The sequence below is a fragment of the Enhydra lutris genome, unplaced genomic scaffold (assembly GCF_002288905.1).
Source record: "Enhydra lutris kenyoni isolate GAN:26980312 unplaced genomic scaffold, ASM228890v2 scaffoldscaffold12, whole genome shotgun sequence".
NCBI classification, from domain to species: domain Eukaryota; kingdom Metazoa; phylum Chordata; class Mammalia; order Carnivora; family Mustelidae; genus Enhydra; species Enhydra lutris.
In genome coordinates, this window is record NW_019154096.1 from 38,275,135 (window position 1) to 38,290,349 (window position 15,215).

The 15,215-nt window shown below is 38.9% G+C and overlaps 1 protein-coding gene across 1 annotated transcript in view; it reads left to right on the top strand.

Moving 5' to 3' along the window:
• Positions 1-15,215, top strand: part of LOC111144836 (bone morphogenetic protein receptor type 1A) — a 140,434-nt gene that overhangs the window by 110,765 nt on the left and 14,454 nt on the right. The window contains exons 5-8 of the mRNA XM_022499358.1: positions 1,345-1,447; positions 5,531-5,627; positions 5,791-5,890; positions 14,364-14,508. Of these exons, the coding sequence (XP_022355066.1) occupies positions 1,345-1,447; positions 5,531-5,627; positions 5,791-5,890; positions 14,364-14,508 (445 nt within the window). The remainder of the gene's footprint in view (positions 1-1,344; positions 1,448-5,530; positions 5,628-5,790; positions 5,891-14,363; positions 14,509-15,215) is intronic.

A 15,215-nucleotide genomic window follows, 5' to 3' on the forward strand; every position in this document is an offset into this window, starting at 1 on the left:
ACTGATGTGAATAAGTAAGAACACCCAAAAACTTTTTTTTTTTAAGATTTTATTTATTGATTTATTTGTGAGAGAGAGAGAGAAAATCTAAAGCAGACTCCCAGCTGAGCACGGAGCCTGATATGGGTCTCAATCCCACAATCCTGAGACCATGACCTGGGCCAAAATCCAAGAGTCAGACACAACTGACTGAGCCACCCAGGCAACCCACACACAAAAAAAACTTTCACAAGTGTCTTCCTATCCATTAAGGTCTAAATGAATATATTAGGGATAAACTCCAACATACTAATACTAAAATGATAACATTTCATTAAGTACATATATATGTACATTTCTTGATGCTCTTCAGAAGTTATCCCTTTTTTCTTATCACATTCGGTAAAACGCACCTCTCACGATCTTAGTCAGTCTGTTATTCCCAAATGTGTTTTTCTTTGTCATTTAGTCTGGTTTTGTGTTTCATAGAAAAGTTGTTTTTATTTATTGTCTATTGTATGTGAATACTGAAAATTCTATGGATAAAAGAGGAAGTCTTTTTTTTTTTTTAAAGATTTTTATTTATTTATTTGATCGAGATCACAAGTAGTCAGAGAGGCAGGCAGAGAGAGAGGAGGAAGCAGGCTCCCTGCCGAGCAGAAAGCCCGATGTGGGGCTCAATCCCAGGACCCTGAGACCACGACCCTAGCCAAAGGCAGAGGCTTTAACCCACTGAGCCACCCAGGCACCCCAAGAGGAAGTCATTTTTTAAAAAGATTTATTTATTTGAAAGCAAGAAAGCAAGTGTGTACGAGTTAGGAAAGGGGCAAAGCGGGGTGGGGCGGGGAGCAAGTAAATCTCAAGCAGAGTCCCCACTGAACATGGTGTCTTGCTCACAGGGCTTGATCCCACAACCCTGAGATCTTGACCTGAGCCTGAGCGGAAACCAGGAGTCAGACACTCAGTCGATTGAGCCACCTAGGTGCCCTAAAGAGGCAGCCATTTTTACACATATTTTTAAAACATTAAGATTCTTTACTTTGTAAAATTTTATAAATCCGCTTTCTGTGATCATGTAACTCTGATTAGCAAAGAGAAGTTACATAGTCATATTTAGAGGACTCATTTTAAAAGAAATCTTTTTCCCCTTGGACCATTAGGTTTTAGTTCAGACGTGACCTCTTTCATTTGCCTGAAAACCCATAGAGTTTTGCCAATAAATAACACGAATATAGTTCTAGTTCAAAAAACAGGAACTACAGGCCATCCGTATCCAGTCACATTCAAATTGAGATTTAATTGGTACTTTCTGATGTAACGGGTTTTTTTTTGTTTTGTTTTGTTTTGTGGGGTCTTTTCTTTTAGAACTAATGGGCATTGCTTTGCCATCATAGAAGAAGATGACCAGGGAGAAACCACATTAGCTTCAGGGTGTATGAAATATGAAGGATCTGACTTTCAGTGCAAGGTAAGGATCTCCATTGCGGCCTCTGAAATAAAGAAGGGAGGGACCACATGAAAAGTATTCATCTCTCCAGGAGGAGTGTGCCTGATCTGTTCATCACTGTATCTTCTTGTAAATCAAATATATTGGAGGAAGCTTAGCTCTTGCTTCAAATAGTAAGATTGTATTAATTGAAGTTCCAGATTTTTTTTCAGATTATTTTACTTTTTAAAAAAAGGTTTGAATCATCCTGTTTGCAGATTGTCATGACTGCAAAAAATATTGTCACAGTATCACCCATGGATTATAAAACTAACTGGAAAGACTTTAGGGTAATGGGCAGTAACCTTTGTATCACTGAGACAAGCTCTTGTAAGGAAATCTCAGTGGAGTTATTTTAACAGCAGCAGCAAAGGCATTATAGGGCTGGTAAGAAAGAGTTTATGAACATCCTGATGGCTGTCGGGTATAAATCTAATCTCTTCAAAATCCTGTACAGTAATTTTACCCCAGCAGTCCTTCCAGTGTTTCTGAAAAACAGTTTCAGATGGAACCGTTTGTGACAAATTTAAGGTTTGACTATTTTAGGAAGTTATTTCCATCATTAAGAAATTCTCAGGATTGATAGAAACTTTAAAGGTTATATGGTCCAACCTCTGCTAAAGTTCGGGATCCCTCCCCCCCACACACACACGTATTGCATCCCGTCTGTTTTCTAGTGCAACACCTCTAGTAATGGGTCCTCGCCTCCCAAGACCACCTATTTCATCTGTATGAACAACCTGACCTGATCTTTAGAAAGCTCTTCCTTCTAATGACTATAAATCTCTTCCTACCCCTTTGGACCACAGAGGACAAATCTAAAGCCTTTTTAATAAGACAGCCCTTTACTGTGTGAAGTAAGTTTTCTGTGTGGTTCTGTGTTCCTCCCCATACCCTCTCATCTTTGCCTGGTGAAAATGCGAGTTCCCAGTCACCTCACCTGCTCCGTGTGTGATCAGCTTTAGTGACTCTGGTTTCTCAGGGTTGTATGCAGAATCAAGTGTGGTTTGACCCGGGGTGTGGGGGAGGGAGATAAATAGCTCCTTTCTCTTTTTCTAAATACAGCCAAATCTCATGTTAGATGGCAGATTATCATACCACACTCTTGAAACCTGTGGAGCTTCCCATCAGCTGAAATCCCCATCTTTCACTCACGCTACTGCTGAACCACATCTCTTCCATTCTTTGTTGGTTCTTTTGGTTTCTTGACACAAATAGGAGGATGGGAATGGAATGAGTTTTGTTAAACAGTTGTTACATACTTGTCTATGTTACATTTTATCATGTTAGAATTAGTCCTTTGCTGTAATTTATAAGGATTTGGGGGGGTGCTAATTTGATTATTTCTTCCAGTTTTATGCCATTTGCATGTTTTATCAACCCTGAACTCTGTACCTTTTTTAATCACTGAAAATATGGAAGAAAGAACTGTGGTTAGAGCACGGGGCTCACAGTAATAACCAGTATCCGGCAAGCCCCCTAAACTAGGTGTATCATAAATTGAACTCACTAATAGAAGTTAGTTGTTCAGCTTCACAGTCTGTATTCAGATCCATGTGCTGCTTCTTGCTAGCTGCAGAATTTGGGGACAAGAAGCTTCTCTTTTTTCAAGTTGTTTTCTTACTTCTAAGGGAGTTGGAAGGATCAAATGAGATAACCTATGTGTAAAGAGTTCAGCACAGAGGGCTTAATAAATGTTAGCTTTTACAATATTGACGATATAACTGAGCAGTTGTTAAGCTGGTTATGTGCGTCCCTAAGCACACACGGACTATTACACAAGGATCACATACATGCGTGGATAATTTAGGGGAATTGCTTTCCCATGCCTAGTCCTATATTGTACTCTTGGGCTGCCTGAGAACAGGGTTCCCCAGGCAGTTTCTGTTCCTTTCTCCCTTTGCACAATCACCCATCTCCTGATTTACAGATCAAAGGCCTGGGACCACAAACCTCATTTCCAGACAGTGTTGTAATTCACATCTAAGTATCTAAGCTCACATGACTCTGGTCAGATCACAGAATTGGACATGGGTGGAGGATGGGAGCGGAGGAGTGCAGGAATAGTGCAGAAATGGTCCACCTTGATCATCTGCTCTTTGCCCACTCAGACATACGGTTAACTATCGAAGAAAGGTGGGACCTGAGGCTGCTCTTGCTGTTCTTGGTCAAGCCACATCGACTCTTCTAGGAGTTTGTAAGCATTTTTGGCTTGTTCTAGAATCCCCACTAGGATCATATCACACTCACTAGAGCAGAAAGAATTTATCAAATATTTACGGTTTGCTTTTAATGTGCCAGGTACTTGGTGTAAGCTACCTCATTTCCTCACAGTTACCCCACAAGGCAGGTATTTTTGTCCTCCATTTTACAACAGAGGAAACAGAAGCCCAGAGAGAAGTTCATCGTTCACAAAGTTAGTAAGTGGCAAAGCTAGGATTTAATAAGCTTTTTGGTTCCAGAGCCCTTGCTTTTTCCATAATACCTTGCAGCCTCCAAACTCTAGTTGGCCAAGTCTGTTTTCTTTTTCTTTTAAAAAAAGAAGGAGTATAACATTTAGCTCTTCAGTGCCCAGTACTCGTTCTTGCTAAAATCTTACCATCGCACTGGCCTTCCAGGCCTCTCTCTTCCTTTGCTGGGTGTGCTCACCTGGCTTCGGCTTCAAGAGCAGGCACTCCTGCAGAGCGCAGACGCCCTGGAGGACCTGTTGCTGTGTCCGGGAGAGCAGCTTCCACGTACAGTGCTGATCTGTGCCCCTCTCCTGCTGTCTCGTCAGCAGCACATTCGTTGCTTGGTGTCTGTCCTCTAGCAGTGCCACAGAAACCCTTTCTTGGTTTTTCTTGACGTGTTCTCTTCTGCAAGGCTCAGATCATTTTGGTCGTTAGCCTTCCTGCAGCTGTTCTTGGAGCTTCGCAGCCCTTGTACTCATCTTCAGTTAAGTACTCTTCATTCCATCCTTCATGTAAGTGTCCTTGGGCTGGGATTATTTCAGAGTCACCTGTATAACTCCTGAATTGTCTCTCTCTTCTCTTTTTATGATCATTTACAAGTAAAAATTGTTTTAATGTTAAAAATTCAGTTAAAGTATAAAACTTGAGCTTTTGAAAGTTTCCAAATACTCTTGACCCACTTTCCCTGATAGAATCTCAAGTCATAGACTCCTGAAGTCTTTCTTTCTGGCCATCTGATACTTAAGAATAGTATGGTCAATTTCTGCTTATATTGTTGCTACTTGTATAATGACAAGTAATTTCTTTCTGTTACTATTTTGGTCCAGAATGGCAGTTTTCCCAGGCCGTGCTGAAATGTCAGCGTTTGAGTTAATAACTTGTCAAGTACTGTACCAGTCAAGTCAGACTTCACACATAATTGTTGGTGTCTGTTCTCATGACTACGGTGTTTTCCTGTGCTCATTTATTGACCTATTAGGGACACGTCTCATATCTGGTTGGTAGACTCTAAGAAACTCAGAAAAATGGCTTCTATATTTTGCCTTTGTCCTCACTGCATCTGCTTCAACTTGCTTCTCCGTGGGGTTCATTAGTCTCAGTGTAGTTGTTGTAAGCAGACCGCAGTATCTTCTGCTGACCCAACCACTCTTCCTGATGTCTCTTTTCTTTAGACGGGGACACCCTCCACCTAAGTAGTTTTGGTACTGTTCTGAGATCCTGTGTACCCTACTAGTTCATCATTATGATAAAACGTCTTATCCATGTTTTTTAAGGAAAAGATACATTTTTACTGAAAACAAATGAAAAGGAATATATTAAGATAAGCCAAAGTTTTAGTGAAAAATACTTAATGAACTTTTGTTTGTAATTTATAATTCATTGTTCCAACACACCATCCACATACATACGTTCTCTTTAGGAAAAATAGTTTTACAATCTTCACTATTTCAGCACAGATTCTAAGTTTTCAGTAATCTTTTTTTTACACACAAAATTTGGAGGTCCTATTCTTTCAGCTGAATTAGAAATTATACTTATGAATATTTTTTAAAAACCTCATTATCAACCTTAAAATATCAAGCCATTTTTAATTTTATTATTACTCTTCCTCTAGGATTCACCAAAAGCCCAGCTACGCCGGACGATAGAATGTTGTCGGACCAATTTATGTAACCAGTATTTACAACCTACACTGCCCCCTGTTGTCATAGGTAGGTTAGCCGAAAAGGGTGTGATCATGATTTTCAATAAAATATTTTCTCTGGTTTTTACAATAAGCAAGCTTTCTAGAATTTAACACTAAAAATTATTTTTCCCCTTTAATATGTGATAGAAAGATAATATGTATATTTCATTATTTCCTTCCCTTGTCAGGTCCATTTTTTGATGGCAGCATTCGGTGGCTGGTTGTGCTCATTTCTATGGCTGTCTGCATAATTGCAATGATCATCTTCTCCAGCTGCTTTTGTTACAAGTAAGATAATTATTTTGATATGAAATATTTTGTTGAATATTAGATATGAGCAATTATTCTTTAAAAGCCAGTGCAGGGGCACCTGGGTGGCTCAGTGTTAAAGCCTCTGCCTTTGGCTCAGGTCATGATCTCAGGGTCCTGGGATCGAGCCCCGCATCGGGCTCTCTGCTCAGCGGGGAGCCTGCTTCCTCCTCTCTCTCTGCCTGCTTCTCTGCCTGCTTGTGATCTCTGTCTGTCAAATAAATAAATAAAATCTTAAAAAAAAATAAAAATAAAAGCCAGTGCAAAGAAATTACTGACCGTTGAATACAAGTCAGATGCCATTAGCTTATATTCTCTGGTTCTATCTCCTTTAGGTTATAAGCTCCTAACTAGAATATAATTTTCTTAAGGGAAAAGAGGAGCTTACTACTAATCAGTTAGTTGAACCCAACTCTACTTCTTGCTTCATTCATGAGTTCTTATGATTTTTCTTATTTTTGGACTACTGAATGTTGAAAATCTGTCCGAAAAAGCCAACTACATTATCATTCTTAAGTTATTTGTGCCTTCAGAATTGTTTGTGTTTAGTCATGATTTCCCGAAAGAGAAGAGTAATAATAGGAGGGGATAAACTTCAGTAATAAAGCATTATCTTACTGGCATATGGATAGACCGAGAGATCAGTAGAACAGATTATTAGACCCATAAACAGACCCAAGAATATAAAGAAATTTAGTATATGGTAAAGGGAACATTTCAGAACACTGGGGAAAAGTTGGATAATTCTATACATGGATTTGTAGTAGGTAGCTACATGGAAAAAGATAAAGATTTTTTTTTTAAAGATGAAGTTTAAGGGGCGCCTGGGTGGCTCAGTGGGTTAAGCCACTGCCTTCGGCTCGGTTCATGATCCCAGGGTCCTGGAATCGAGCCCCACATCGGGCTCTCTGCTTGGCAAGGAGCTTGCTTCCCTTCCTCTCTCTCTGCCTGTCTCTCTGTCTACTTGTGATCTCTGTCAAATAAATAAAATCTTAAAAAAAAAAAAAAAAAGATGAAGTTTAAGATGCAGTTTAATCAGTTACCTACATTGGAATAAATTTTACCCAGATTAGAGCTAGATATACGTAAAATGAAGTGATTAAAGCACTGGAACAAACCATGGAAGAATTTTTAAAAAATGATCTCAGAATGTGGAAGCCCTTTCTGAGTCTGACACAAGACTGAAAAGCAAAAAAAAAACACACCCACAGAAAACAAAACCTTAAAATTAAAAAAAAATTGTGTCAACTACATAAAAATAAAACTTTACTATGTGGCAGAAACCACCATAAACAGAATACAGTGAAAAATATTGGCATTTCATATTACAGAGAGCTGATTTCTCAAACATGGAGAGCTTTTATAAATCAAAAAGAAAAAAACCTTAGCAGCTCAGTGGGAAAATGAACTATTTACCTAAAAGGAAATACTTTTAGCTCTTAAAAGCAAAATAAAAAGATGACGCAAGGGGCGCCTGGGTGGCTCAGTGGGTTAAAGCCTCTGCCTTCAGCTCAGGTCATGATCTCAGGGTCCGGGGATTGAGCCCCGCATCGGGCTCTCTGCTCAGCAGGGAGCCTGCTTCCCTTCCTTTCTCTCTGCCTGCCTCTCTGCCTTCTTGTGATCTCTCTATGTCAAATAAATAAATAAAATCTTTTTTAAAAAATGACTCAAGAATCCTCAGAATATGAAAAATATAAATTAAAGTCATACTGAGATACTGGTTTTCACATGTTATCCTGGCAAAAATCTTAAAGAGACAGGTTGAGCCTGCCTGCTGTTGCTGCCTCCAGTAAGAAAAAGCAAAGCAGTAAAGAGTTTTGAACTTCTTTGTCCAACTAGGATGAGGAGAACAAGAGATAACAGCAAAAAACTTTGGAACTTGTGAAGCTTTTGGATGAGTAATAAGTGACTTTGCAGATCTTAAAAATCAGACTCCTAGGCTAGAACTTTGAGAAAGTAGCAACCAGTTTATATCCTAGAATTCTCCAAGAAACTCAAGAATTGGCAGTACTGGTTATCTCTGGAAGTAAAGTTGAGAGTGGCAGTCAAACCAAGAGGATTGCTTGAAAATCTATTTTTAGAAAGTCAGATGCTCTGTGTGTTGTGCAATACTGCATTAAGAAATCACTTCCAAATGCAGTGGCTTAAAACAGCAATTATTATCTCTCACTGTGGGTCAGAAACTCAGGAATGACTGTCTGGGTGTCAGGATCTTTCATAATGTCCAGCCAGACGTCAGCAGAGGTTGTGCTCGCCTGGAGGCTTTGCCTGGAGCTGGTCGATCACCTTCCAAAATAAAGGTAGCTCCCTTCTCAGGCTCACAAATTGGCAGGAAGCCTTAGTTTCTCTGATGGTGAGCCTCTCTGCAGAGCTGCTTGAGTGTCCTTGCAGTATGAAGCCTGGCTTTTTCTTCCTAGCGTGACCCAAGAGATCAAGGTGGAAACTGCAAATCTATATACACCATCATGGAGCGCCTGGGTGGCTCAGTCGTTAAGTGACTGCCTTCAACTCAGGTCATGATCCCAGGGTGCTGGGATCAAGCCCTGCATCGGGCTGCCTGCTCGGCAGGAAGCCTGCTTCTCCCTCTCTCACTCCCCTGCTTGTGTTCCCTCTCCCGCTGTGTTTCTCTCTGTCAGATAAATTTAAAAATCTTAAAAAAAAAAAAAAGTTACACCATCACTTCTGCCACATTCTGTTGGTCACACAGGTCAGTCCCACTGTGTTACGGAAGGGAACTAAACAAGGACATGCTTACTGGGCGGTAAGGGTTGCTGTGGGCCATCTTCGATGGCAAGTACAACAGATGTTGAGATTCATGACTCCTGTTCTGAGAGTCACTTCCCCACCACCTCCCTAACAGAAAGCTAGAAAGTATATTCCCTGGAAAGAACAAAGATAATATTCTTAGCGGTGACCCCCATTATTGAGGGTGAGGTATTACAGTGAAAATATGGTGATAAAGTGAACATTTACATACTGATTGGTGGGCTCCTCAACTATGCCAGAATGCTGTCAGCCAGGCTTATTCAAATGACGGATGGGAAGAATCTTCTTGGGGAAATCCATCCGGCCCAAGAGAAGAGATCTAAACCTACTGACCTCAGTGGGCCCAATGAAACGGCCCAGGCAGTTATCTTACCGTGAAGCCTATAATCCGTAAGCCCCGCTCACATACTGATAGCTGCCGGTCAGGCCGTGAAACACACTAATCCCTGAAAAACAGGAGACAAATAAAGTGAGCCTTATGATTGCCTACCTTATTGCCCAGAGAGAATTTCTACCTATAGGACACGGGAGGAACCCAGGTGTAGTCCAGGAGGTTCTGACTCTAGGAGATGTAACTGAGTCTGGAGTACGAATAGCAGTTATGGTTCATAGGACAGAGGACTGGAGAGGAGAGTGCTTCACAAGGAAAGAACTCTGGATATCTGCACAAGGTTCCTATCAAATATTCAGCTGAATCTTGAGCAGCACGTACAAGTGAGGAAACTACCCACAGGGGTTTTGCTTGATAAGACTGAAGAAAACATTGTTCGATGCTCACACAATTCTGGGAATAGTGTCTGTTCCCACCAGCTGTGAGACTTGAAAACTTAATAATTCACAGGGCTTTGTTTAGAGTACTCATAGGGGTCTTGGTTCAGTATTGGAAATAATTAGCCCTAGAAGAAACATGACACTGGTCCCACCTCAGAAGGATTGTCCTGTTTCCAAATAGCTGCATCCTAGAACATAGTTCAAGAATATTTAAAGGACTACAAAAGTACTCAGCACCCAACAAGGTAAAATTCACAATGTCTGTATCCATTCAGCTATCACCAGGCATGCAAAAATACAACCAGTACAACCAATAATGAAGAATCAAAAACAGCACGGTAGAACCAATCTAGGTTTTAGAATTAGTAGACAGGGGCATTAAAATAGTTATTACAACTGTATTTTATATGTTCAAAAAGTGAAATAGAGACATAGAAGATACAAAGACCCAAATCAAACTTCAGGAAATGAAATCTGTGCTGAGATGAAATGTACACTGGATAAGATTAATGGCAGATTAGCTACTGTAGAAGAAAATAGCATCAGGCATGAAGACACTAAACAAATGGAATGCCTAGGTGGCTCAGTTGTTAAGCATCTGCCTTTGGCTCAGGTCATGATCCCAGGGTGCTGGGATCAAGCCCCGCATCGGGCTCCCTGCTCAGTGGGGAGCCTGCTTCTTCCTCTCACTCTGCTGCTCCCCCTACTTGTGCTCTCTCTCTCTCTCTGTCAAATAAATAAAATCTTTTTTAAAAGAAGAAACTAAACAAACTAAACTATTAAAAAATAACTTAAAAAATGAATTAGGCACCAGTGAGTTGTGGAACTTCAAGCAGCCGTGTGTGTGTGTGTGTGTGTGTGTGTGTGTGTGCGTGTGTGCGTGCGTGTGTGTGTGTGTGTGGAACAGTGCAGGGGTTAGGGGCACCGACCCCTGTGCAGTCAAAAAGATTTTATTTGGCAGAAAGAGAACAAGCAGAGGGAGAAGAAGCAGATTTCCCACTGAGCAGGGAGCCCAGGGCTCAATCCCAGGACCCTGAGATCGTGACCTAAGCTGAAGGCAAAAGCTTAACCAACTGAGCTAGCTACCCATGCGCCTCTTTCCTTGAGCACTTTAAAGATGCTGCTGCTTTATGCATTGTTTCCCCTGAAAAGTCAGCTACCACCCATTCTTACCTTTCTTCTTCTATACCTAATCTACCCTTTTCCTCTGGCTGCATCTAAGATTTTTTTTTTTTCTTTATTACTGGTTTTGGGCAATTTGATAATGATGTACCTTGGTGTAGGTTTCTTTGAGTTTCTTGTACTTTGGCTCTATGGGTTTACAGTTCTAATTAAATCTGAAAAAAAAAGTCTTGGTCATTTTTCTTAAAATATTTCGCTCTCTCTCCTCTTCTCTCCTTTTCTTTGGGAACTCCAGTATATATAGTTGACACTTGAACAACATGGGTTTGAACTGCCTCAGTCCATTTACATGTAGATCTTTTTTCAATACAGCATAGTACTGTAAATGCAATTTCTTTATCTCGTGATTTTCTTAATACATTTTTTCTCTAAGAGCTTACTCTATTTTAAGAATACAGCATATACTACACACCGGATAAAAAATACGTGATAATCAGGTGTTTGTTTTATTGGTTAAGGCTTTCAGTCAACAGCAGGCTAGTAGTTGCATTTTGGGGGAGTCTGTTATACACAGATTTTTTTAAAAAATAGATGAGAGTAGATCTTGGATAAAATTAAAAACAAAGTTCTAGGGCGCCTGTGTGTCTCAGTGAGTTAAAGACTCTGCCTTTAGCTCAGATCATGATCCCAGGGTTCTGGGATCGAGTCCCATATCGGACTCTCTGCTCAGCAGGGAGCCTGCTACCCTTCCTCTCTAGGCCTCTCTGCTTACTTGTGATCTCTGTCAAATAAATAAATAAAATCTTATTAAAAAAAACAAAGTTCTAGAAGTGTTATAAAGGTGTGGGTGAGTGTGGGAAGGATGGGCTGTCCTATAATGGTCGGGGTTTGTAACAGGTATAACCTTGAAAGAGGAGGTCAGTAGAGCATTCCATCAAAATTCCAAATTCAGTTCTAACTTCTAGCAGTTTGCATACAGGTATGCCAAAAACTTTTTTCATTTTAGCCTTATATGATGTAAAACTAGAAACAACGTAAATGTTCCTGGTGAAGGAATGGTTAACTGCAGTACAAGGGACTACTGTTCCGCCATGAAAGGAAAAGGAGGCCCTTTATGTACTGCTTTGGACTGAGCACCCGGATAGGTTGCAAAGTGAAAAAGCAAGATGCAGGACAGTATTTACGGTACACTACCATTTCTGGAAAAAACAAGAAAAATGGGAGGTGAACAGCAATGTATGTATTTTTATCTAAATAGACATAAATGCTCCTCAGAATATTACCGAAGAAATTGTGGAAATAGTTCCAGTTCCAGGTTTTTTCCAGTTCCTCCCTGATGGCGCAGGGAAGGGCAGGAGGAAGATTGTTCATTGCATGTACTTTTGTGCCTTTTAAATTTTAAACCATTTGAGTCAATTACCCATGTAAGGTTTTAAAAATAAAATTCAAAAATGGCTAAGTGTATTGAGCTATCCAGAGAGAAAACAAATCTGACTTGACGCTTTCTGTAATTTCCTTCCTTTACTGTAAGTGCCAAATGGGTTAAAGGACTAAATGAGAGAATCAGAATTTAAACACCCTTAAAACGTGCTAATGATGTTAGGGTTGAGAAGATGGTCTTAAGGCATAAAAGCATGTATCCAAAAGGGAGGAAAAACCACCACCGTAAGTGGAATGAGAGGATACTAACAGACCGAGAAAAGACTCTTGTAGCATAATTATCAGATTTGGCATCCAGATTACATAAGGAATTCCTAATGAATCATTGAGAAAAAGAGAGAAAACATCCCTGTTGAATAGCAAGAATAGGCACTTCATAGAATAGGCAAAAACTATGACGAGCAGTTCACAGGAAAAAAATGAACTATAGGAAAAAATATGAACAGTGTAAAAATGTGCTAGTTCCAAGTTTGTACTAGAATATGGGGAAATGCACAATGTGATATTATATTTTATAATACATTAAAAACATAATAATAGTATTATATATAGTATAATATATAGCATAGTGTCTAATATACATAATAGTAATAGTATAGTATATACTATATGTTCTGTATATGTTCTGCATATAGTATATACTATAATAGTATAATATATGTTATATATTTCTATTATAATTATATCAATGCATTTATAATATAAAATATAGTATTATAAATTATAAAATATTTTATGGCATAATATCATTACTATACTTTATAAATTATTCTACTTTGGAGAGCAATTTAGTGATATCACTAAAATTGAAAGTATGTCTACTTTTGAGGGGTGTCTGGGTGGCTCATTTGGTTAAGTGACTGCCTTCGGCTTGGGTCATGATCTCAGGGTGCTGGGATCAAGTCCTGCATTGGGCTCCCTGCTATGCAGGGAGCCTGCTTCTCCCTCTTCCACTCTCCCTGCTTGTGCTCTCTGTCAAATAAATAAATAAAATCTTAAAAAAAAAAAAAGTATGTGTAACTTCAAGAAATTCTTACACTCCTGCTCAAGAGACTGGCACAAAAATAATTTTTGTGTTACTATTTGTATTAGCAAACTTTCGGAATTAACAAATGTGGCCGTCAGAGTAAATTGTGGTAAATTTCTAACAAGAACCCAAGGCACCATTTAAATAATTTCTCTGGCAGAATAGTAATGATGGAGACCATGGCTCCCAGACCCAGTCTGGGTTTGGATCCCAGCTTCACCACCTGGTGGTGTCTGACTTGGGACAGATGATGAACCTCTGGGCCATGGTTTTCTCACCTGTAAAACAGGAGCAATAGTATTCACCTCTTAGGAGTTTTGTAAAGATGAAGTAAGTCTTAGAACAAGGCCTGACACACTCAGCATCAATAAACATGAGCTCTTGTTTTTAAACATGTATCGGCATGGATAAGTATATAAGGAAGTTTGTGTGTGTGTGTGTGTTTTAGAAGGATATCAAGTAAATACAGCATATGCCATTCAAGTCCATTTGTATCCAGAGAAACAGTGTTGTTTATGTGAATATGTACATCGGTGGTAGATAAATAGGAAGAGGACATAACAACCTTTCAGGATGGTGTTTGTTTCTCAAAAGTAAAGGAAGAAAATGGAACTATCAGGGAAGTGGAAGGAGCTTCAAATATTTCTAATGTTTATTTCTTTAAAATAAATTTAATGTTAATATTTATTCAGTTTAAATGGTGTACACGTGGGTGGAAGTTAAATCTCTACTTTCTTTATGTTTGAAATATTTCATAATCTGAAATTGTAAGAAGAGAATCTTCAAAACCATCAGAATGAGTTCAGAGAACTTATTTGATTTCTTTGCATAAATTCCTTTTCCCTTCTTTAAAATGGAACTATATTCATTGTTCATTTTGACACAACAAAATTCAAAATACTGACAAATTCAAATCAAAATGCTCATGTAAAGTAGGTGAGTACTCCAGCATCCCTGGAAATAACCGTTATTTAGAACTTGTTCTGTATCTCTTCTGATCTTTTTAGACATATGTAGATATATATAATTTTTAAAAATTATATAGCTAGGATCACACCCTGCATGCTGTTTTTTAATCTGTTTTTTTTTTTCACTAGCCAGTGCACTGTAGACATCTTTCCATTTTAGCGTGTACATAGAACTCTACCTCATAAACTCCATTCTTGGACTTGACTTTAACAGAAGAGATATTATCCTGTAAGACTAACTTGGATGTGATCCTGTCTGAAGGAAAGATAATGGTATCGACAACCTCAAGATTTTTCTCACCCTAGAATTTTGTAATTTTGGAATTTTAATGTAGGTTATTTTCTGTTTTTTTAAAAGACATTATTGCAAGAGCATCTCAAGCAGACGTCGTTATAATCGTGATTTGGAACAAGATGAAGCATTTATTCCAGTTGGAGAATCATTAAAAGACCTTATTGACCAGTCACAGAGTTCTGGTAGTGGATCTGGGCTACCTTTATTGGTAAGATAAAATGTCATATAAACATGAATGGTTTATTGGTACAGAATGTGTCCTTATATGATGGTAGGCAGTGTAATTGTTACAGATTAGGGAACAATACTTAACACATTTTTTCCTTCCTCCTTATTTAAAAAGATGGCTGTAGTCATGCAAGAAGAATCCGTTAAAAATAAGAACTATGAAACAAGAAAAATAGAATAGGCCGGAAGATAGAGCCACAAGCAGTTAGGAGAGAAAATGTGATCATGCAGTGCTGTATAAGTGCTAGCGTTAGCTCGCGAGTTTTGCTTTGAACAGCCAACGTGAAGAGGAGTCAGGTATAAATTCTTTGCACCTAAGATTAAACTCATTGGTTGAGAGAAGTATAACTATTTCAAATTAATAAATGCTAGATATCAGACATATTTTTAATTGTTTAATTGCATTTGTTTAAAGTAAATATACTGCTCTCTAATTTTTAAATTTATTGAATTAAATAATTCTGTGATTGAATTAGAAAAGTAAAAGTAGTATGGAGAGTCAAGATGGCGGATAAGTAGCAGGCTGAGACTACTTCAGGTAGCGGGAGATCAGCTAGATAGCTTATCTAAAGATTGCAAACACCTACAAATCCAACGGGAGATCGAAGAGAAGAAGAACAGCAACTCTAGAAACAGAAAATCAACCACTTTCGGAAAGGTAGGACTGGCGGAGAAGTGAATCCAAAG